Below are 25107 nucleotides of genomic sequence, written 5' to 3'. Positions count from 1 at the left end.
GACTGACTGGTGATAATGACATCATAGACAGGCAGGCCATCCCAGGCCTTCATCACTGTGATGCTGTGTTTATGACTGACTGGGATAATGACATCATAGACAGGCAGCCATCCAGGGCCTTCATCACTGTGACTGCTGTGTGTTTATGACTGACTGGGATAATGACATAATAGACAGGCAGGCCATCCCAGGCTCATGCACTGTGACTGCTGTGTTATGACTGACTGGGATAATGACAAATAGACAGGCAGGCACCCAGGGCTTGTCACTGACGCTCGTGTTTATGACTGACTGGGATAATGACATATAGACAGGCAGGCCATCCCAGGGCCTTCGTCGGCTGTTTAAAGCATCACTCGAGAACAAAGTGCATCAGCTCAGACCTCCAGTATTCTGGTAAACAGGAGAGAGACTGTCACTAACACAGATAAATCAATATGGCCGACCTCCGCTCTGCTGGGGAGGAGACCATTTGACCTAACTCACCATGGTCTAGGTGGAACATATCTGGTCTAGTGTGAGACATATCTGGTCTAGTGTTGAAGACATATCTGGTCTAGTGTTGAGACATATCTGGTCTATGTTGTTGAGACATATGGTCAGTGTTGTTGAGACATATCTGGTCTAGTGTTGTTGAGACATATCTGGTCTAGTGTTTGTTGAGACATATCTGGTCTGGTGGTTGTTGAGACATATCTGGTCTAGTGTTGTTGAGACATATCTGGTCTAGTGTTGTGAGACTGATCTGGTCTTAGTGTTGAGACATATCTGGTCTAGTGTTGTTGAGACATATCTGGTCTACGTGTTGAGACATATCTGGTCTAGTGTTGGTGAGACATATCTGGTCTAGTGTTGTTGAGACATATCTGGTCAGTGTGTTGAGACATATCTGGTCTAGTGCTGTGTTGAGAACATATCGGTTCTAGTGTGTTGAGACATATCTGGTCTAGTGTTAGAGAGACATATCTGGTCTAGTGTTGTTGAGACATATCTGGTCTAGTGTTGAGACATATCTGGTCTAGTGTTGAAGACATATCTGGTCTAGGGTGTGTGAGACATATCTGGTCAGTGTTGAGTGATTGAGATATCTGAGCTATTGGTCTAGTGTCTGTGAGACATATCTGGTCTAGTGTTGAGACATATCTGGTCTAGTGGTTGTTGAGAACATATCTGGTCTAGTGTTGAGACATATCTGGTCGTAGTGTTCGGTTTGAGACATATCTGGTCTAGTGTTGTGAGACATATCTGGTCTGTTTGAGACATATCTGGTCTAGTGTTGAGACATATCTGGTCTAGTGTTGAACATATCTGGTCTGTGTTGTTGAGACATATCTGGTCTAGTGTTGAGACATATCTGGTCTAGTGTTGAGACATATCTGGTCTAGTGTGTTGAGACATATCTGGTCTAGTGTTGTTGAGACATATCTGGTCTAGTGTTGTTGAGACATACCTGGTCTAGTGTTGAGAACATATCTGGTCTAGTGTTGTTGAGACATATCTGGTCTAGTGTTGAGACTATCTGGTCTAGTGTTTGAGACATATCTGGTCTAGTGTTGAGACATATCTGGTCTAGTGTTGTGACTATATCTGGTCTAGTGTTTGTTGAGACATATCTGGTCTAGTTGTTGAGACATATCTGGTCTAGTGTTGAGACATATCTGGTCTAGTGTTGAGACATATCTGGTCTAGTGTTGAGAACATATCTGGTCTAGTGAATATCTGTCAGTGTTGAGACATATCTGGTCAGTTTGGAGACTATCTGGTCTAGTGTTGAGACATATCTGGTCTAGTGTTGTGAGACATATCTGGTCTAGTGTTGAGACATATCTGGTCTAGTGTTGAGTGACATATCTGGTCTAGTGTGTTGAGACATATCTGGTCTAGTGTTGAGACATATCTGTTAGTGTGTGTTGAGACATATCTGGTCAGTGTTGGACATATTGTCTAGTGTTGAGACATATCTGGTCTAGTGTTGAGACATATCTGGTCTAGTGTGTTGAGACATATCTGGTCTAGTGTTGAGCATATCTGGCTATGTTGAACATATCTGGTCTAGTGTTTGAGACATATCTGGTCTAGTGTTGAGACATATCTGGTCTAGTGTTGTTGAGACATATCTGGCTAGGTGTGAGACATACTGGTCTAGTGTGTTGGACATATCTGGTCTAGTGTTTGAGACATATCTGGTGTCTAGTGTTGAGACATATCTGGTCTAGTGTTGAGACATATCTGGTCTAGTGTTGAGACATATCTGGTCATGTGTGTGAGACATATCTGGTCTAGTGTTGAGACATATCTGGTCTTAGTGTTGTGAGACATATCTGGTCTAGTTGGAGACATATCTGTAGTGTTGAGACATATCTGGTCTTGTTGAGCATATCTGTCTAGTGTTGAGAATATCTGGTCTAGTGTTGTGAGACATATCTGGTCTAGGTGTTGAGACATATCTGGTCTAGTGTTGTGAGACATATCTGGTCTATTGTTGAGACATATCTGGTCTAGTGTGTTGAGACATATCTGGTCTAGTGTTGAGACATATCGGGTCTATGTGTGAGACATATCTGGCTAGTGTTGTGAGACATATCTCTGGTCTAGTGTTGAGACATATCTGGTCTAGTGTTGAGACATACTCTGGTCTATGTGTTGAGACATATCGGTTAGTGTTGAGCCATATCTGGTCTAGTGTTGGAGACATATCTGGTCTAGTGTTGAGACATATCTGGTCTAGTGTTGAGACATACTGGTCTAGTGTTGAGACATATCTGGTCTAGTGTTGAGACATATCTGGTCTAGTGTTGAGACATATCTGGTCTAGTGTTGGAGACATATCTGGTCTAGTGTTGTTGAGACATATCTGTCTAGTGGTGTTGAACATATGTTATGTGTGTTTTTGAAACATATCTGGGCGTGTGTGTTTGTGATGGTTTCTGCACACTTTATTGTTAAATTATGCTTTGAAGTTAACTTTGAACAGGCATTAAACTGGAAAGAATAACATCTATTCTCCATGTTTTGTTGTGGTCAATATCCTATAAATGTCATTATTATTATTATTATATTATTTTTTTACTATCTTGTCTCATCGCTGCAACTCCACAACGGGCTTGGGAGAGGCAAAGGTCAAATCATGCGTCCTCCGAAACATGACCACCCCCCCCCCCCCCAAGCCGCATTTCTTAACACAATCGCTTAACCCAGAAGCCAGCTGCACCATTCAACTGATGATCGGGTCAGCCTGCAGGCGCTTGGCCCGCCGCAAGGAGTCGCTAGAGCACGATGAGCCAAGTAGGACGGCCAAACCCTCCCTAACATGGACAACGCTGGGCTTTTTGGGTGCCGCCCTATGGGACTCCCTGTCACGCCGGTTGGGACACAGCCTGGGTTCGATCCCAGACTGTAGTGACGCCGCAACACTGCGATGCGGTACCTAGAAGGCTGCACCACTCGGGAGGCTCAACGGCAGTCTATTTCATCCATACATTTTAGTTTAAACCCAGTTGAAGAAAAAGGAAAACGATGCAGTAAAGCATGGAGACAAATTCACAAACTGTCTCGTAACCGCAGCCAGTCATCAGGTTCATGTCTGGGCACACATACAAAGTTCAAAACAAACCAATCATAGAAGACTGATTGTATGTATAGCTTACATATATGTTTTCATAGCATATATATTTTCTAGGACAACAGGTTAAAGAGTCACCCTGTGAGAAAAAAAAWAATTAGACAKKTTKTTTTTTTTATGTGTAACTCAATGAACCCTGTGTCTCCTGGTCCCTRCTGGTCTCCAGTCAGCTGACTCGGCATGTTGATAATCATGATCCATAACCAAGCGGGACTGTTGCTGTTCTAAGACTTCTATATGTAGCTATGGAAACAGAAACTAGATTCCAAATCCCTCCACCCCATCCCTGGTTCTTTTCCTCAAACCCACATTCAGCAAACCACAAATTGAAGCTGTTGATTGACTCTATGGGACCCTAGAGGGAGTGTTGACATGCAGTGGACGGTTTGATGAGGATAAAACATTCTCGGATGGAAATGTTACTTAGTCTGCGTCACAAACGGCTCCCTATTCCGTAGTGCACTATGTTTGACCAGAGCCTTATGGGTTGAGTAAACCTAGGTGGGGGGGGGGGGAAGTCAACTTAAAATTGTCTGTTTGCTCAACTTGTCTCATAGGTTCATTAAACTATAAATTATTATTTTGGCATCTTATCTAAAAAAAGTGCATCTGGTTACAAGTGCAGTGCTTTTAACATACAATGTTTTCAATGTATATAAATGTATATAGATATTTATGCATGTTCATTTATATATATATGTCCTCACATGGGATTTGAACTCACAACCTCTTGGTTTACATCATTCTGATGTAAACCACCATGTCCTGTCTGTCTGGTATCAGTTAATCTGACTATTCTCTCATCATTCATTTTCTTATTTCAGCAATTTAAGGGTTTTCTGTTTTGTTGTCTAATGTTGTTGGGGAATATTACTCTGTTTAAATGGTACTTCTTAATCACTATGGTGAATAAAATAGTTTTTCTGGAGTGTCCTTTTAACAGAGGTGAGATTTACTTTGAAGTGCGAAGTGTAGCAATACAGGTGAAATCAGTCATTGACACAGACATGGTGGAGACGCAGGAAGATTGGAATGCTGTGAACCAAGAGGTTGTGAGTTCAAATCCCAGAGAAGAAAATTTGAATAACAATTACTGTATAAATGAACAGAGACCGTGTCAAATATGTCAGTTGAAAACATTGTACATTAAAAGCACTGTTTGTGTGTCTAACTAGTTCCAGTGCTTTTTTTTTTAGTTAAGATGCGCAAATAATCATTTTTGTTGAATGAACACATGAGACAAGATTGAATGGACACATGAGACAAGTTGAATGAACACATGAGACAAGTTGAATGGACACATGAGACACGTTGAATGAACACATGAGACAAGTTGATGGACACATAACAAGTTTGAATGGACACATGAGACAAGTTGAATGGACACATGAGACAAGTTGAATGGACACATGAACAAGTTGAATGGACACATGAGACAAGTTGAATGGACACATGAGACAAGTGAATGAAACATGAGACAGTTGAATGACACATGAGACAAGTTGAATGAACACATGAGACAAGTTGAATGGACACATGACAGTTGAATGAACATGAGACAAGTTGAATGGACACATGAGACAAGTTAATGACAAATGGACAAGTTATGAACACATGAGACAATGAATGAACACATAGACAAGTGAATGACACATGAGACAAGTTGAATGGACACATGAGACAAGTTGAATGGACACATGAGACAAGTTGAATGGACACATGAGACAAGTTGAATGGACACATGAGACAAGTTGAATGGACACATGAGACAAGTTGAATGGACACATGAGACAAGTTGAATGAACACATGAGACAAGTTGAATGAACACATGAACAAGTTGAATGGACACATGAGACAAGTTGAATGAACAAATGAGACACGTTGAATGAAAATATGAGACACGTTGAATGAACATATGAGACACGTTGAATGAAAATATGAGACAAATTGAATGGACACATGAGACAAGTTGAATGGACATATGACAAGTTGAATGAACATATCATTTTATGTTCACCTACGTTTTTCTCCAGTTGGACCTACAGGAAATTTGGCATACTCTATTTTTTTTAGTTCAGTAACACTTAGACCGAATTAGTTGAGTCAACTAAGAAAGGCTGTGGAACCAGTTAGTTCATAATAATTAGTTGAAACAACTTACAGATTGGAATTCGTTGGTTTGAAGCTCCTCCATTAAGTCTCCACACATTCCAGAGCGTCATTATGGGACCGTGTTCAGTCATCAAAGCATTTCTATTCCAGAGCTCATTATGGGACCGTGTTACAGTCATTAAGCATTTCTATTCCAGAGCGTCATTATGGGACCGTGTTACAGTCATCAAGCATTTCTATTCCAGAGCGTCATTATGGGACCGTGTTACAGTCATCAAAGCATTTCTATTCCAGAGCATCATTATGGGACCGTGTTACAGTCATTAAAGCATTTCTAGGTCAGAGCGTCATTATGGGACCGTGTTACAGTCATTCAAAGCATTTCTATTCCAGAGCGTCATTATGGACCGTGTTGCAGTCATCAAAGCATTTCCATTCCAGAGCGTCATTATGGGACCGTGTACAGTCATCAAAACATTTCTAGTCAGAGCGTCATTATGGGACTGTGCAGTCATCAAAGCATTTCTAGGTCAGAGCGTCATTATGGCCCGTGTTACAGTCATCAAAGCATTTCTAGTCAGACAAGCTCAGCCGTTGCATAATAACGTGGTTCCATTGGACGCGTGCCAAGTTTTAACAAGACGTCGCACATGATCGCCTGTCGAATCACAGCTCATAAGAATAGAGGGAGAGCTCCCATGGCCAGAACCCAGCACCAGCATGACACGCACACCCACTGTGGACAGCAGCCCCTCATTACCACCCACCCACCACTGTGGATAGCAGCATCCCATTACCACCCACCCACTGTGGACGCAGCATCCCATTACCAGCCACCCACTGTGGACAGCAGCAATCCCATTACCACACACCCACTGTGGATAGCAGCATCCCATTACCAGCCACCACTGTGACAGCAGATCCATTACCACACACCCATGTGGATAGCAGCATCCCATACCACACACCCAATTGGACAGCAGCATCCCATTACCACACACCCACTGTGGATAGCAGCATCCCATTACCAGCCACCCACTGTGGACAGCAGCATCCCATACCACCCACCCACTGGGATAGCAGCATCCCATTACCACACACCCACGTGGACAGCAGCATCCCATTACCACCCACCCACTAATGGATAACAGCATCCCATTACCACCCACCCACTGTGGACAGCAGCATCCCATTACCACCACCCACTGTGGATAGCAGCATCCCATTCCATGTATGCAAAACCAAACCTCAGAGAGCAGACAGACAGACAGACAACAGACACACAACACACACACCACGCACACGCACACCACACATTCTCTCTGTAAAGGGGATTGCTTCCACTCCTGTGCTGTCGAGTGGAAGCACATTGGTTGTAACTATTGAGCCAAGTGGAATCAGTATTCAGTAGGGTGTTGTCCTGTCAGGTTTTATGTCAGTTATTACAGGTTATTGTTCAGTAGGAGGTTTGTCCTGTCAGGTTCTAATAGATTATTAACAGGTTATTGTTCAGTAGGGTGTTTGTCTGTCAGGTTCTATGTCAGATTATTACAGGTTGTTCAGTAGGGTGTTTGTCCTGTCAGTTCTATGTCAGATTATTACAGGTTATTGTTCTGTAGGGTGTTTTGTCCTGTCAGGTTTTAGTCAGATTATTACAGGTTATTGTTCAGGTAGGTGTTTGTCCTGTCAGGTTCTATGTCAGATTATTACAGGTTATTGTTCAGTAGGGGTGTTTGTCCTGTCAGGTTCTATGTCAGATTATTACAGGTGTTTGTTCAGTAGGGTGTTGTCCTGTCAGGTTCTATGTCAGATTATATACAGGTTATTGTTCAGTAGGGTTGTTTGTCCTGTCAGTTCTATGTAGATTATTACAGTTATTGTCAGTAGGGTGTTGTTCACTGTTCAGGTTCTATGTCAGATTATTTACAGGTTGTTGTTTCAGTAGGGTGTTTGTCCTGTCAGGTTCTATGTCAGATTATTACAGGTTATTGTTCAGTAGGGTGTTTGTCCTGTCAGGTTCTATGTCAGATTATTACAGGTTATTGTTCAGTAGGGGTGTTTGTCCTGTCAGGTTCTATGTCAGATTATTACAGGTTATGTTTCAGTAGGGTTTGTGCCTGTCAGGTTCTTGTCAGATTATTACAGGTTATTGTTCTGGTAGTGTTTGTCCTGTTCAGGTTCTATGTCAGATTATTACAGGTTTATGTTCAGTAAGGTTGTTTGTCCTGTCAGGTTCTATGTCAGATTATTACAGTTATTGTTCTGTAGGGTGTTTGTCCTGTCAGGTTCTATGTCAGATTATTACAGGTTATTGTTCTGTAGGGTGTTTGTCCTGTCAGGTTCTAGTCAGATTATTACAGGTTATTGTTCTGTAGGTGTTTGTCCTGTCAGGTTCTATGTCAGATTATTACAGGTTATTGTTCAGTAGGGTTGTTTTCTGTCGGTTCTATGTCGATATTACAGGTTATGTTCAGTAGGGTTGTTCCTGTCAGGTTCTATGTCAGATTTATACAGGTTATTTTCAGTAGGGTGTTTTGTCTGTCAGGTTCTATGTCAGATTATTACAAGTTATTGTTCAGTAGGGTTGTTTGTCCTGTCAGGTTCTATGTCAGATTATTACAGGTTATTGTTCAGTAGGGTGTTTGTCCTGTAGGTTCTAGTTCAGATTAATTACAGGTTATTGTTCAGTATGGTGTGTTTGTCTGTCAGGTTTCTATGTCAGATTATACAGGTTACTTGTTCAGGTAGGCGTGTTTGTCCTGTAAGGTTCTATGTCAGATTATTACAGGTTATTGTTCAGTAGGGTGTTTGTCCTGTCAGGTTTCTATGTAAGATATTACAGGCTATTGTTCAGGAGGTGTTTTGTCCTTGTCAGGTTTTGTGTCAGATATTACAGGTTATGTTCTGTAGGGTGTTTGTCCTGTCAGGTTGTGTGAGCAGATTATTACAGGTTATTGTTCAGTAGGGTGTTTGTCCTGTCAGGTTCTATGTCAGATTATTACAGGTTATTGTTCAGTAGGGGTGTTTGTCCTGTCAGTTTTTGTGTCAGGTTATTACAGGTTATTAGCATGATATTAGTGTTAAAGGGGCAATCTGGGATTTGAACAACAACAAGTGAACACCCACCACTTTTTTGGGGGCGTACAGCTGAGGGATGGAGCTGGAGAAATGCAACCACTCAAATTCATAGACCGAGTTATGGATGCTAGTTAATGTTTATTGTTAATGTTAAGAGAGAGTATTTAATACAGGGTATTTTTACTGTAACAGCATAGCTACCAGTTGTAGGTAGAATAGAGATATTTAGTGAGAGAGACTTTGCGGTACCTCTGGAGGGCCGGCCCTGGCTGGCTGCCTTATCCTTCTGGAGGGCCGGCCCTGGCTGGCTGCCTTATCCTTCTGGAGGGCCGGCCATGGCTGGCTGCCTTATCCTTCTGGAGGGCCGGCCCTGGCTGGCTGCCTTATCCTTCTGGAGGGCCGGCCCTGGCTGGCTGCCTTATCCTTCTGGAGGGCCGGCCCTGGCTGGCTGCCTTATACTTCTTGAAGGCCGGCCTCGGTTGGCTGGCTGCCTTATCCTTCTGGAGGGCCGGCTGGCTGCCTTATCCTTCTGGAGGGGCAGTCCTGTCTGGCTGGCTGGCTGCCTTATCCTTCTGGAGGGCCGGCCCTGGCTGGCTGGCTGCCTTATCCTTCTGAAAGCTAAACAAACTACCAGCTATGTTTTTGCCAGATGTGACGTGCTGTGTAGAGTCTTTGATGTAAGGCCTGTGTACATCTGTGTACTATGAGCTATCATCACATCACGTATTAAGAAGCACACTATGAGATGATGAATCTAGCATCAGAAACACACTATGAGACGATGAATCTAGCATCAGAAGCAATCTCATATGGGACAGCGTCCCAAATGGAACCCTATTCCCTATATAGTGCACTACCTTTGACCAGGCCCCATGTTTGTTACCCTTGACGTGACAATGACCATAAGAGTTGGCAAGACAGCACAAACAGATCTGAGACCAGGCTATAGACTCCTTCACCCCTTAGTGCCTGTGGGGTGGAGCAAACCATGCACCACGTTCCTAAGGTCTGTCCAYTCTACCAACTCAGRGGAGMGCCTACTCACCCTCAACTCAGCAGGACCGGAAGCAATGMCTTGGCTAAAGGAATTCACTAKATAAATAAATTAATGTTGTGTATCTCTCTGGCTGCTTCCCTTAGGTTGATGAGATCTACCACGATGAGTCCTTGGGAACCAACATCAACATCGTCCTCGTCCGCATGATCATGGTTGGGTACAGACAGGTAAGACTTCTCGTCTTCCTGATCACGGTCAGGTACAGACAGGTAAGACTTGTCATCTTCCTGATCATGGTCAGGTACAGACAGGTAAGACTTCTCATCTTCCTGATCACGGCCGGGTAAAAAGAGTAAGACTTTCTATCTTCCTGATCACGGTCAGGTACAGACAGGTAAGACTTCTCATCTTCCTGATCACAGTCAGGTACAGACAGGTAAGGTGTTCAACCTTCCCAAGTCTCTCACGTCACCCCGCTCCTCCGCTCTCTCCACTGGCTTCCAGTTGAAGCTCGCATCCGCTACAAGACCATGGTGCTTGCCTACGGAGCTGTGAGGGGAACGGCACCTCCGTACCTTCAGGCTCTGATCAGGCCCTACACCCAAACAAGGGCACTGCGTTCATCCACCTCTGGCCTGCTCGCCTCCCTACCTCTGAGGAAGTACAGTTCCCGCTCAGCCCAGTCAAAACTGTTCGCTGCTCTGGCACCCAATGGTGGAACAAACTCCCTCACGACGCCAGGTCAGCGGAGTCAATCACCACCTTCCGGAGACACCTGAAACCCCACCTCTTAGAGAATACCTAGGATAGGATAAAATAACCTTCTAACACCCCCCCTTAAAAGAGTTAGATGCACTATTGTTAGTGGTTGTTCCACTGGATATCATAAGGTGAATGCACCAATTTGTAAGTCGCTCTGGATAAGAGCGTCTGCTAAATGACTTAAATGTAAATGTAATGTAATGTAAGACTTCTCATCTTCCTGATTACGGTCAGGTACAGACAGGTAAGACGTCTCATCTTCCTGATCACGGTCAGGTACAGACAGGTAAGACTTCTCATCTTCCTTATCCGGTCAGGTACAGACAGGTAAGACTTCTCATCTTCCTGATCACGGTCAGGTACAGACAGGTAACTTCTCATCTTCCTGATCACGGCAGTACAGACAGGTAAGACTTCCATCTTCCTGATCACGGTCAGGTCAGACAGGTAAGACTTCTCATCTTCCTGATCACGGTCAGGTACAGACAGGTAAGACTCTCATCTTCCTGATCACGGTCAGGTACAGACAGGTAAGACTTCTCATCTTCCTGATCACGGTCAGGTACAGACAGGTAAGACTTCTCATCTTTCTGATCACGGTCAGGTACAGACAGGTAAGACTTCTCATCTCCCTGATCACGGGCGGGTACAGACAGTAAGAGTTTACATTACACCCGCCGCGCGCTCTGTCTCTCATCCTTCTTCTGTCTACTCTCTCTTCTCTCTGTCACTCTCATCTCCTCTCTCTGTCCCTTCTTCGTCTCTCTTCTCTCGTCCACTTCTTGTCCTTCTTCTCTCGCTCTCTCTTTCTCTCTCTCTCCAGGGCGTAATGGGTGGCCATGGAAATCAACTAATTGTGTCACAAATAGTGTTGAAATTGGCTTAAACTAGGATGCATTGTATTGATAAATGTTTCAACTGTTCATTTGTATTTACCCTATTATTCAAATCAATCAATTTGAAATGATCCATCTTGATCCATCCAGACTCACATCAAACATCTCCAATACAAAATTATCTAGAATCGGCTTCCTATTTCGCAACAAAGCATCCTTCACTCATGCTGCCAAACATACCATCGTAAAACTAACTCACTGCCGATCCTTGTCTTCCGCGATATAATTTACAAAATAGCCTCTACTCAGCAAATTGGATGTAGTCTATCACGTGTCATCCGTTTTGTCACCAAAGCCCCTTATACTACCCACCCTACGACCTGTATGCACTCGTTGGCTGGCCCTCGCCTCAATATTCGTCGCCAAACCCACTGGCTCCAGGTTATCTATAAGTCTTTGCTAGGTAAAAAACCTGCCTTTTCTCAACTCACTGGTCAGCATAGCAGCATCCACCCGTAGACCGCGCTCCAGCAGGTATATTTCACTGGTCATTCCCAAAGCCAACTCCTCCTTTGGCCGCCTTTCCTTCCAGTTCTCTGCTGCCAAAGACTGAACGAATTGCAAAAATCACTGAAGCTGGAGTCTTATATCTCCCTCTCTAACTTTAAGCATCAGCTGTCAGACAGTTTACTGAGCATTGCACCTGTACACAGCCCATCTGTAAATAGCCAACTCAACTACCTCATCCCAATATTGTTATTTATTTTTTGCTCATTTGCACCCCAGTATCTCTACTTGCACATTCATCTTCTGCACATCTATCACTCCAGTTTTAATTGCTAAATTGCAATTATTTCGCCACTATGGGCTATTTATTGCCTTATCCCTAATCTTACTACATTTCACACATTGTATATAAGTTTCTGTTGTGTTATTGAATGTACGTTTGTTTATCCCATGTGTAACTCTGTGTTGCTTGTGTCTCACTGCACTGAGAGCAGTACCTTAGACCGCTGCGCCACTGCGGAGCCCCACTAACCTTATCTAATAGGTTAATGACTGTAACTGGCTGTGGCAACAATTTCATTTAGTTATTTTTGCCAGTGTTACGACACCTGTCATATTCATAAATTGTTCTACGCTCAACGAGAATGCTCGGGAATCAGAGCAGACTTGTGGGCAAATAAAATCCTGGCATGCCGTTTTGGCCCGTGGCCGCCTGTCGCCGACTCCTGATAGTCCTTCATGGGGCTCCCGATTTATCTATAGGATCCGTGTCATTATGATACTAATACTGTATCTCCTGAGTGCGCAGCGGTCTAAGGCACTGCATCTCAGTGCTTAAAGGTGTCACTACAGACCCTAGTTTGATCCCGGGTGTATCACAGCGGCCGTCCCATGGGTCCCAACAATTGCCCAGCGTTGTCCGGGTGAGGAAGGTTGCCGGGTTATGAGGAAGGTTTGGCCAGGGTTCAGAGGAAATGTAGGCCGGGTTGAGGAGTGGCCGGGAGTAGGAAGGGTTTGCAGGGTAGAGGAAGGTTTGGCCAGGTAGAGGAAGGTTTGGCCGGGTAGAAGAAGGTTTGGCCGGGTAGAGGAAGGTTTGGCCGGGTAGAGGAAGGTTTGGCCGGGGTAGAGGGAAGGTTTGGCCGGGGTAGAGGAAGGTTTGGCCGGGTTAGAGAAGGTTTGGCCGGGGTAGAGGAAGTTTGGCCGGGTTAGAGGAATGTTGGCCGGGCAGAGGAAGGTTTGGCCGGGTAGAGGAAGGTTTGGCCGGGTTAGAGGAAGGTTTGGCCGTAGAGAAGTTTGCCGGGTAGAGGAAGGTTTGGCGCGGGGTAGAGGAAGGTTTGGCCGGGGTAGAGGAAAGTTGGCCGGGTATAGAGGAAGTTTGGCCGGGTTAGAGGAAGGTTTGGCCGGGGGTAGAGAAGGTTTGGCCGGGGGTAGAGGAAGGTTTGGCCGGGTTAGAGGAAGGTTTGGCCGGGTTAGAGGAAGGTTTGGCCGGGTAGAGGGAGGTTGCCGGGTAGCCGTCATTGTAAAATAAGATTTGTTTGCTAACTGACTGCCTAGTTAAATAAAGGTTAATAAAAATATATATTCTCCTCAAGCACAGGAAACCCTCTCCAGGCTGTTGCTTGTAAAACAATAAGGATGACTCCCAAATTGTACTACTATTCCTATATAGTGTACTACTTTTCCCTATATAGTGTACTACTTTCCATATATGGTTACTACTTTTCCCTATATAGTGTACTACTTTTCCCATATAGTTACTACTTTTTCCTATATAGTGTACTACTTTTCCAATATAGTGTACTACTTTTCCCTATATTAGTGTCTACTTTTCCCTATATAGTGTACTAATTTCCCCTATATAGTGTACTACTTTTCCCTAAAGAGTGTACTACGTTTCCCTATATAGTATACATCGATTTCCCGTAGAAGTTGTAATACTTTTCCCTATATAGTGTACTACGTTTTCCTATATAGTATACATAATTTTCCATATATAGTGTACTGCTTTTGACCAGGGATGGTAGTACACCCTAGGGTACAGTATGTTCTCAATAACTCAATATTACATGATGGTTTAGTCATTGAGCAGATACTCTTATCCAGGGCAACTAAAAACCAGTGCTTTCAGCTCAAGTAGCTAAAACAAGCATGCTGATCCCGATCACTGCAGGTAAAACCATTTTGAAGTAGTCGTCTATATGCGGAAGGAGAGTAATAATGATGATTAAACACTGTGAGACCATCCCAAACAGCAGGCACTCAGGCTATCAGGCCAACTCCTTGTCGCTCATTGGCTTAACAACGACAGCAATGGAGTTGGCAAGAGCACCAACAGATCTGGGATCAGGCTCGTAGATTGTTTCTGAAATGAGAACGGTATTCTTCTGTCCTCAGTCCATCAGCCTGATCGAGCGTGGGAACCCGTCCCGTAGCCTGGAGCAGGTGTGTCGCTGGGCCAACACGCAGCAGCGCCGGGACCCCGATCACGCTGAGTACCATGACCATGCCATCTTCCTCACAAGGCAAGATTTTGGTCCCGCAGGTATGCAAGGTACTGTATTTCTCTCGATCGAGGCCTGTGCAGACTGATACGACAGATATCTCCTTCCATTCACAAGGGTTGGCTCCTTTCAAGGCTAGCTCAGGTAAGGTCTCTGGAAACTTGACAGAGTTGGGGTCCGTTTCAATTCCAAGTCCATTCCGGAAGGAAACTGAAATTCCAATTCCGGATTTTTTCCCCCCCTTATTGTCACGGCTGTTGAACAGCTGTTCTTTTTATTAGATAAAAATGACGCCGAACAAAACAATAAACACTACAAACACAAACCGTGAAGCTCAAAGGCTATGTGCCCTAWACTAAGTCAACTTCCCACAAAGACAGGTGGGAAAAAAGGCTTCCTAAGTATGGTTCCCAATCAGAGACAACGATAGACAGCTGTCCCTGATTGAGAACCACACCCGGCCATAACATAGAAATAGAAAATCATAGAAACACAAAACATAGAATGCCCACCCCAACTCACGCCCTGACCAAACCAAAATAGAGACATAAAAAGGATCTCTAAGGTCAGGGCGTGACACTTATTGCTTTTCAATTGGAATTGGATTGTCAGTTTACTTCCGGAATTATTTTAATAGTGATGGACTGGACCTCAACCATGCTGGGATCTTACAGGCAAGCAGGCAGCTGCTGCTGTGGTCCAGAAATGGGGTCCATCCCAAGTGGCACCCTATTCCCTATATCGTGCACTACTTGTGACCAGAACCCAATGGGCCCTGGCCCGAAAGTAGTGCATGAAGGAAACAGGGAGCCATTTGGGGATGCTGACATGGTCCTGAGCATGTCTACATCTGCCAGCGGTGACCTCACATTACACTGAGTACATCACTGAGTATTTTCCAACCCTGACTGACTGACTGGGCATTGGTGCCAACCTATGTTTCCCGAAAATAACATCAGATCTACAAAATAATGGTTTCTGGCATGTAGGGAAAAAAACATGAAAATGCTCAGAAATMGTTAGATTTTTCCTTTTTCCAGTATTTATTATTTCCAGGTAGTCTGTAAGTAGCTTCTAATTTAAACAGAAATACGAGATGTCCTCTCTGTGTTGTTTTACATAATACACCTCATCTAAGATCATCTCTACTTACATCATCACGGTTTGAATCAATGTGAACCGAAGTACTCCCACGCTGTCTATTTGTAAGACAAGTGAATGAAGATAGACATGTTGACTTTAATACGCATAGACTTGAAATCGTTTTAAAGACAAAGAATGTAAGTACCACAGCAACTATGTTCTCTCTGGTAACCTCTAGAGGGAACACTTAAAGTTCAAGGTTAAAGTGTTTGAAAATGATCTCGACGGTAATTACTTAGTATTTGTTATCAAATGTACACATCCACATTACATGACCGTATGTAATTTGGAACAAGATCTGTACAGTTGTTTTTGGCGTCACAACACGACCATAAGCACAACGCCGTTTCTTGAGACTTTGATCACTGCGACGCAAGGCTTGAGAAACAAACCTCCGCTCCCTTCTTTTGAAGTTCACTGTCACATATTGACTTTTGACTTGTGTTGAACTTTGAGGCACATGTCATGTTTAAAAAAAACCGTCAGAAACGATCTTTTTTGCTTCACACTTCAAACGTTACCGTAGCAGCCAGCGATGTTACCATAACAGGCCCCATCTCTAAGGCACCGTGGGATGGTTGGACTGGCCTCTTCAACTAGGGAACAACCTGCCAGGCTTAGGGGTAAACATCACACTCTGTTGCCAGAGTTTTATGATGACTTGGAGGATTTTACACCCAAATACAGACCCGCGAGACCAAGAGGAAACTCCTATTTATAACGAGTCAGCAAAAATAAATACATGGAAACGGTCCAGAATCTATGTAACGCTTTATTTTAAACTTTAATATCTTAAATCTTAACATCTCAATGTAATTCTGATGAGATTAATGAGGGATGAAAATCATAAACAAAATCTGAAGATTTTGTTATTGAAGTATAGTGATTTCCTACACTGTATCAGTAACCACTGCAGGTATGTTGAGTGTATGTGATTGTCCTGTCACTGTATCAGTAACCACTGACAGGTATGTTGAGTGTATGTGATTGTCCTCTCACTGTATCAGTAACCACTGACAGGTATGTTGAGTGTATGTGATTGTCCTGTCACTGTATCAGTAACCACTGACAGGTATGTTGAGTGTATGTGATTGTCCTGTCACTGTATCAGTAACCACTGACAGGTATGTGAGTGTATGTGATTGTCCTCTCACTGTATCAGTAACCACTGACAGGTATGTTGAGTGTATGTGATTGTCCTGTCACTGATCAGTAACCACTGACAGGTATTGAGTGTATGTGATTGTCCTGTCACTGTATCAGTAACCACTGACAGGTATGTGAGTGTATGTGATTGTCCTGTCACTGTATCAGTAACCACTGACAGGTATGTTGAGTGTATGTGATTGTCCTGTCACTGTATCAGTAACCACTGACAGGTATGTTGAGTGTAGTGATTGTCCTTCACTGATCAGTAACCACTGACAGGTATGTTGAGTGTATGTGATTGTCCTCTCACTGTATCAGTAACCACTGACAGGTATGTTGAGTGTATGTGATTGTCCTGTCACTGTATCAGTAACCACTGACAGGTATGTGAGTGTATGTGATTGTCCTCTCACTGTATCAGTAACCACTGACAGGTATGTTGAGTGTATGTGATTGTCCTGTCACTGTATCAGTAACCACTGACAGGTAGTTGAGTGTATGTGATTGTCCGTCACTGTATCAGTAACCACTGACAGTATGTGGAGTGTATGTATGTCTGTCAGATCAGCACGACAGTATGTTGAGTGTATGATTCCTGTCACTGTATCAGTAACCACTGACAGGTATGTGGAGTGTATTTGATTCCTGTCACTGTATCATAACCACTGACAGATTGTGGAGTTATGTGATTGTCCTGTCACTGTATCAGTAACCACTGACAGGTATGTGGATGTATGTGATTGTCCTGTCACTGTATCAGTAACCACTGACAGGTATGTTGATGTATGTGATGTCCTGTCACTTATCAGTAACCACTGACAGGTATGTTGAGTGTATGTGATTGTCCTGCTCACTGTATCAGTAACCACTGACAGGTATGTTGAGTGTATGTGATTGTCCTGTCACTGTATCATAACCACTGACAGGTATGTTGAGTGTATGTGATTGTCCTGTCACTGTATCAGTAACCACTGACAGGTATGTTGAGTGTAATGATTGTCCCTCACTGTATCAGTAACCACTGACAGGTATGTTGAGTGTATGTGATTGTCCTGTCACTGTATCAGTAACCACTGACAGGTATGTTGATGTATGTGATTGTCCTTCACTGTATCATAACCACTGACAGGTATGTTGAGTGTATTGTATGTCCCTCAATGTATCAGTAACCACTGACAAGTATGTTGAGTGTATGTGATTGTCCTCACTGATCAGTAACCACTGACAGGTATGTTGAGTGTATGTGATTGTCCTCTCACTGTATCAGTAACCACTGACAGAGTATGAGTGTATGTGATGTCCTGTCACTGTATCAGTAACCACTGACAGGTATGTTGAGTGTATGTGATTGTCCTGTCACTGTATCAGTAACCACTGACAGGTATGTTGAGTGTATGTGATTGTCCCTGCACTGTATCAGTAACCACTGACAGTATGTTGAGTGTATGTGATTGTCCTGTCACTGTATCAGTAACCACTGACAGGTATGTTGAGTGTATGTGATTGTCCTGTCACTGTATCAGAACCACTGACAGGTATGTTGAGTGTATGTGATTGTCCCTCACTGTATCAGTAACCACTGACAGGTATGTTGAGATGTATGTGATTGTCCTGTCACTGTATCAGTAACCACTGACAGGTATGTTGATGTATGTGATTGTCCTGCACTGTATCAGTAACCACGACAGGTATGTTGATGTATGTGATGTCTTCTCACTGTATCAGTAACCACTGACAGGATGTTGAGTGTATGTGATTGTCCTGTCACGTATCAGTAACCACTGACAGTATGTTGAGTGTATGTGATTGTCCTGTCACTGTATCAGTAACCACTGACAGGTATGTTGAGTGATTTATCTATAGGATCTGTGTCATTTATGATACTATATACTGTATCTCCCGAGTGGCACAGCGGTCTAAGGCACTGCATCTCAGTGCTTAAGGCGTCACTACAGACACCCTGGTTCGAATCCAGGCTGTATCACAACCGGCCGTGATGGAGTCCCATAGGGCGGCGCACAATTGGCCCAGCGTCGTCCGGGTTTGGCCGGTGTAGGCCGTCATTGTAAATAAGAATTTGTTCTTAACTGACTTGCCTAATTAAATAAATAAAAATATCTAAATTACTGACTCATGTCATCCTCTCATATCATTCATGGAATATATAGGTGTGATTTATACTGAACAAAAATATAAACGCAACATGTAAAGTGTTGGACCCATGTTTTATGAGCTGAAATAAAAGATCCCAGAAATGTTCCATACGCACAAAAAAACGTATTTCTCACAAATTTTGTGCACAAATTTGTTTACATCCCTGTTAGTGAGCATTTCTCCATTGACAAGATAATTAATCCACCTGACAGGTGTGGCATGTCAAGAAGCTGATAAAACAGCATGATCATTACACAGGTGCACCTTGTGCTGGGGACAATAAAAGYCCACTCTAAAACACAATGCCACAAATGTAGGAGCGTACAATAGGTATGCTGACTACATGAATGTCCACCAGAGCTGTTGCCAGAGAATGTAATGTTAATTTCTCTACCATAAGCCGTCTCCAATGTTGTTTTAGAGAAWTACGTCCAACCGGCCTCACAACCGCAGAGCACGRGTAACCACACCACCCCAGGACCTCCACATCCGGCTTCTTCACCTSTGGGATMGTCTGAGACTGAATAATTTCTGCACAAACTGTCAGAAACCGTCTCAGGGAAGCTCAACTGCGTGCTCGTTGTCCTCACCAGGGTCTTGACCTGATTGCAGTGGTCAAATGCTCACCTTTAATGGCCACTAGCACGCTGGAGTAGTGTGCTCTTCATGGATGAATCCCGGTTTCAACTGTACCGGGCAGATGGTAGACAGTGTGTATGGCGTCGTGTGGGCGAGCGGTTTGCTGATGTCAACGTTGTGAACAGAGTGCCCCARGGWGGRGATGGGGTTATGGTATAGGCAGGCAGGCATAAGCTYCGGACAAMGAACACAATTGCATTTTATCAATGGCAATTTGAATGCACAGAGATAACGTGACGAMATCCTGAGGRCCATTGTRGTGCCATTTATCCGCCACCATCACCTCATGTTTCAGCATGATAAAGCACAGTCTCATGTCACAATGGATTTGTAAACAGTTCCTGGAAGCTGAAAATGTCCCAGTTCTTCCACGGCCTGCATACTCACCAAACATYCCTCCCACTGAGCATGTGTGAGATGTTCTGGGTCGACGTGAACGACAGCGTGTTCCAGTTCCCGCCAATATCCAGCAACTTCYCACGGCCATTGAAGAGGAGTGGGACAACATTCCACAGGCCACAATCAACAGCCTGATCAACTCTATGTGGAGGAGATGTATCTTTATTCCCAGTCATGTGAAATCCATAGATTAGGGCCTAATGAATTTATTTCCAATGACAGATCTCCTTATATGAACTGTAACCCAGTAAAATCTTTGAAATTGTTGCATGTTGCGTTTACATTTTTGTTCAGTGAATAACTATAGCTTCTGCACTATAATTACTGTACCATAGCTACTGTACTATAGCTAACGTACTATAACTACTGTACCATAGCTACTGTACCATAGCTACTGTACTATAACTAATGTACTATAACTACTGTACTATAGCTAATGTACTATAACTACTGTACTATAGCTACTGTACTATAGCTAATGTACTATAAAATTACTGTTACCATAGCTACTGTACTATAGCTATGTACTATAGCTAATGTACTATAATTACTGTACCATAGCTACTGTACCATAGTACTGTACTATAGCTATGTACTATAGCTAATTTACATAATTACTGTACCATAGCTACTGTACTATAGCTACTGTACATATAGCTACTGTACTATAGCTAATGTACTATAAAACTACTGTACCATTAGCTACTTACTATAGCTATGTACCTACTGCAACTTTTTCTCATACTCTTCCATGCCAAGCTCACCATGGCTTTTTCATGGGAATGTATATAGTCTACATTCTCTTGAAGATCTTTTATCTGTCTCCAGATAAAGGGCTTAGCTAGCGCATCTCCATTGCTTTCATGTTGTGCCATTTTGCTTGCAGCATTTAAATAGGTGATGACAACTAAACTATTATGGTAGAAGAAACACCATCCATCATTCTAACTAAGTAGAACTAAGTCTAACTCAGCCATCTAACTAAGTAGAACTAAGTCTAACTAAGTCTAATTCAGCCATTCTAACTAAGTAGAACTAAGTCTAATAAGTCTAACTCAGCCATTCTAACTAAGTAGAACTAAGTCTAACTAAGCCATTCTAGCTAATTCTAACTAAGCCATTCTAACTAAGTAGAACTAAGTCTAACTAAGCCATTCTAAATAAGCCATTCTAACTAAGTAGAACTAAGTCTAATCAGCCATTCTAACTAAGTAGAACTAAGTCTAACTAAGTCTAACTCAGCCATTCTAACTAAGTAGAACTAAGTCTAACTAAGCCAGTCTAAATAAGCCATTCTAACTAAGTAGAACTAAGTCTAACTAAGTCTAACTCAGCCATTCTAACTAAGTAAACTAAGTCTAACTAAGTCTAACTCAACTAGTCTACATAAACAGTAGACTAGCTACTAGTGAATCTAGTAGACTATAGACTAGTCTACTATAGAATGCTAACTAAACCATTCTAGCTAATTCTAACTAAGCTAACTAAGCCATTCTAACAAGTAAACTAAGTCTAACTAAGCCATTCTAACTAAGTCTAACTAAGTAGAACTAAGTCTAACTAAGCCATTCTAACTAAGTAGAACTAAGTCTAACTAAGCCATTCTAACTAAGTAGAACTAAGTATAACTAAGCCATTCTAACTAAGAACTAAGTCTAACTAAACCATTCTAGCTAAGTAGAACTAAGGCTAACTAAAGCCATTCTAACTAAGTCCTAACTAAGTAGAACTAAGTCTAACTAAAGCCATTCTAACTAAGTACAACTAAGCCTAACTAAAGCCATTCTAACTAAGCCTAACATAAGCCATCTAACTAAGTAGAACTAAGCCAGTCTAACTAAGTAGAACTAAGCAGTCTAACTAAGTAACTAGTCTAACTAAACATTCTAACTAAGTAGAACTAAATCTAAGTCTAACTAAGCCATTCTAACTAAGTACAACTAAGCCTAACTAAGCCATATAACAGTAACAAGTCTAACTAAACATTATATCTAAGTACAACTAAGTCTAACTAAGCCATTCTAACTAAGTAACTAAGTCTAACTAAGCCATTCTAACTAAGTACAACTAAGTAAACTAAGCCATTCTAACTAAGTCTAACTAAACCATTCTAACTAAGTCATTCAAACCAGGTTTGGGTCAATTCCAATTTCAGTTTCTTTCCTGAATTGACAGAATGATTGAAATAGAATTGAGCCCAACTCTGACGGTGATCATGGGATTATAGGACACTTTTATTCAGTGGCATATAACAGGGAACGTCATCTTCCTATAAACAGAGTAACTATTGGATATAAATATAACATGACTATTACATAACCATTTGACCATTTAATATAACTACATAACCATTATACATAACAATAACCATTATAACATAACCATTATAACATAACAATAATACCATCTGATAATTTATAGAACTACATAACCATTGGATGCCACCATGTCCCGCCATGTTCATTGTAGTTCTTTCCCACCGGGCAGAGCTAGAAAATAACGTCATTACAACAACCAGATTACAACCAGAACTGGTTCACATGTGTTATAGTGACATCATTGCAACTGGGTTCTAGCTAATCACCACAGAGCACGTGTCCCAAATGGTACCCCATTCATTATGTAGTGCACTACTTTGGACCAAGGCCAATAGAGCTCTTGTCAAAAAAGTAGTCCTCTATATAGGGAATAGATTGGCATTTGGGGCACGGCCAACTGAAGCAGTCCCGATCATCAATATCTGTCTGTGTCTGCATTTTCTGCTTTTTACCTGCATGCCAAAGGTCTTCACATGGTCAGAGAGCATGATCATTTGTTTGAACAACAAACCCCCCAAAAATGTTGCATTTGAACCAAACAAAACGCTTAGCTAATCTGGATCGCTGCACATCTCTTGATCGAGTATAGTAGTTATATATAGTAAGTATATAGTATAGTAGTTATAAATAGTGTATAGTAGTTAGTATGTAGTATAGTAGTAGTATATAGTAGTTAAATATGTGTTATAGTAGTTAGTATGTACTATAGTAGTTAGTATATAGTATTAGTTATATATAGTGTATAGTAGTTAGTATATAGTAGTTATATATAGTGTATAGTATAGTATGTACTATAGTAGTTAGTATATATATAGTAGTTATATATAGTGCATAGTAGTTAGTATGTACTATAGTAGTTAGTATATAGTATAGTACTTATATATAGTGTACAGTAGTTAGTATGCAGTATAGTAGTTAGTATATAGTATAGTAGTTATATATAGTGTATAGTTGTTAGTATGTAGTATAGTAGTTATATATAGTGTATAGTAGTTAGTATGTAGTATAGTAGTTATTTATAGTGTATAGTAGTTGTGTGTGTGTGATATATATATATATATATATATATATTTATAGTTTACAGTATAGCATTTATGTATAGTATATAGTATAGTACGTATGTATATCTAGTATATAGTATAGTAGTTTGTATATATTATAGTAGTTATATATAGTGTATAGTAGTTTTATATATAGTATACATTATAGCACTATGTATAGTATTTAGTATAGTACTTATGTATAGTATAGTAGTTATATATAGTGTATAGTAGTTGTATTCATGTGTCCTTTGTGCTTTGTGTTTAAATATGTGTCATTACTGTATTGTTGGGTTATATTATACGGTTGTGTTTGGTTTTAACAAGCTTGTGTTGGTCTGTCTGTGCTGGGTTTAACAAAATGCTTTCAAGCTTACTGTCTATTTTAGCACATAGAGGAGGAATTAGCACAAGCAAGTACACAGACAAAACTTCAGGCTTCTCAAAGTTTGACAGTTTTCAATTTTGTCGTAGCATCATTTCCTGCCTTTAGGGATTTCCTGATTATTGACACAGTATATATAAAGGGTATTTTACTGTCTCTGTTCAGCAGCACTTCATCAGCTAACAACAGAGACACGACTTACTGCTATCAACAAACACTGCTCATTGGACACAAATCAGAACATCTACTATGGAAATAAACACGACTATAAAGCAAGTGTAATCTTTATGTGTGTCTGTCCCAGATGGCACACTATTCCCTATGATGCGCACTATGGCGTCCTGGTCAAAAGTAGTGTACTATATAGAACGGATGGTGCCATTTTGGGATTTAGCCACACATGAAGACGACATGCTTTATATACAGTAATCTGTGTTCATTTTCATATTAGTTGTTCTGATTTGTGTCCAATTAGTAGTTGTTTCTGTTGGGATAATTCATCATTTTCTCTTATGTAAAAAAAACAAACACTTGGAGCTGAAGTCAATCAAACATCCTGTATTAGCAGCAATGTTTACACAGTAGCTTTGTTTACACAACTACTACCTGTAAAAAGGTGCATGCGTTCTGAGAAGTCTGACAACTAGAAGTACCTACCAGTGTCAGGAGACTCTACGTGCTATTTCACATGTACACAAAACTATTGCAAGATGCAATAGATACTTTATATGCCTCTTGACAGGTTGTCGTTGCAAATAGCAATGTGTTCTTAATTGGCCTCGCTGTAYAGGAAGTTGACCACTGACCAAGATATTAAAGTATGATTTATGTATGATTTACTAGATAAATTGGTATTGAAGACGTCTCCCGAAACACAYACAGACATCTAAAAGCAGGCCAGCCTAGTCTCACCTTCATCCAACCCCACRACATCATCATAACCATGGTTTGATCACAGCCTTAGAGAGGCATATGTACCAGACCTGGGTTCAAGTAATATTTATTTTTAATTGTAAGTCGTATTTCAAGTAGTATTTGAACCCAGGTGTGATGTAACAGCTATACAACCCTTCATCTCTGCATATGCCTGCCTAGCGGGTTTGTTATCAGTGCCCCTGTGTGTGATCTGTGTTGCCTAGGTTACGCCCCGGTGACAGGCATGTGCCACCCTCTGAGGAGCTGCACTCTGAACCACGAGGACGGATTCTCCTCGGCCTTCGTGGTGGCGCACGAGACCGGACATGTGTAAGTCATCGCAGCACARAGGCTGCGTCCCAAGTGGCACCCTCCTCCCTGTTGTTCACTACTGTTGACCAGAGGCCCTAKGGGACCTATGAGCCCCATAGCATTGAAGAAACTAAACGGGATACAAGCAAAGAGCTGTGTGTGGGGGTTTCTCTGCACTGCAGAGGAAGTAGGCTGCCATTGGGAACAGAGACATGGACACAGCTGGTAAACACAGAA

General features: G+C 42.0%; 1 protein-coding gene across 1 annotated transcript in view; it reads left to right on the top strand.

The window, feature by feature from the left end:
• The window catches only part of LOC112078018 (A disintegrin and metalloproteinase with thrombospondin motifs 14-like), a gene marked incomplete at its 3' end in the record, with an annotated part of 47725 nt that extends 22837 nt beyond the window's left edge, over window positions 1-24888 (top strand). Inside the window, exons 3-5 of the mRNA XM_070441915.1 lie at window positions 9954-10037; window positions 14310-14457; window positions 24783-24888. Of these exons, the coding sequence (XP_070298016.1) occupies window positions 10014-10037; window positions 14310-14457; window positions 24783-24888 (278 nt within the window). The remainder of the gene's footprint in view (window positions 1-9953; window positions 10038-14309; window positions 14458-24782) is intronic.
• Between the last annotated feature and the right edge of the window lie 219 nt (window positions 24889-25107).

This window comes from Salvelinus sp. IW2-2015, unplaced genomic scaffold, assembly GCF_002910315.2.
Source record: "Salvelinus sp. IW2-2015 unplaced genomic scaffold, ASM291031v2 Un_scaffold5157, whole genome shotgun sequence".
Lineage (NCBI taxonomy): Eukaryota > Metazoa > Chordata > Actinopteri > Salmoniformes > Salmonidae > Salvelinus > Salvelinus sp. IW2-2015.
The sequence above is the reverse complement of the archived record's forward strand: the minus strand, read 5'-3'. Positions and strand labels throughout refer to the sequence as shown.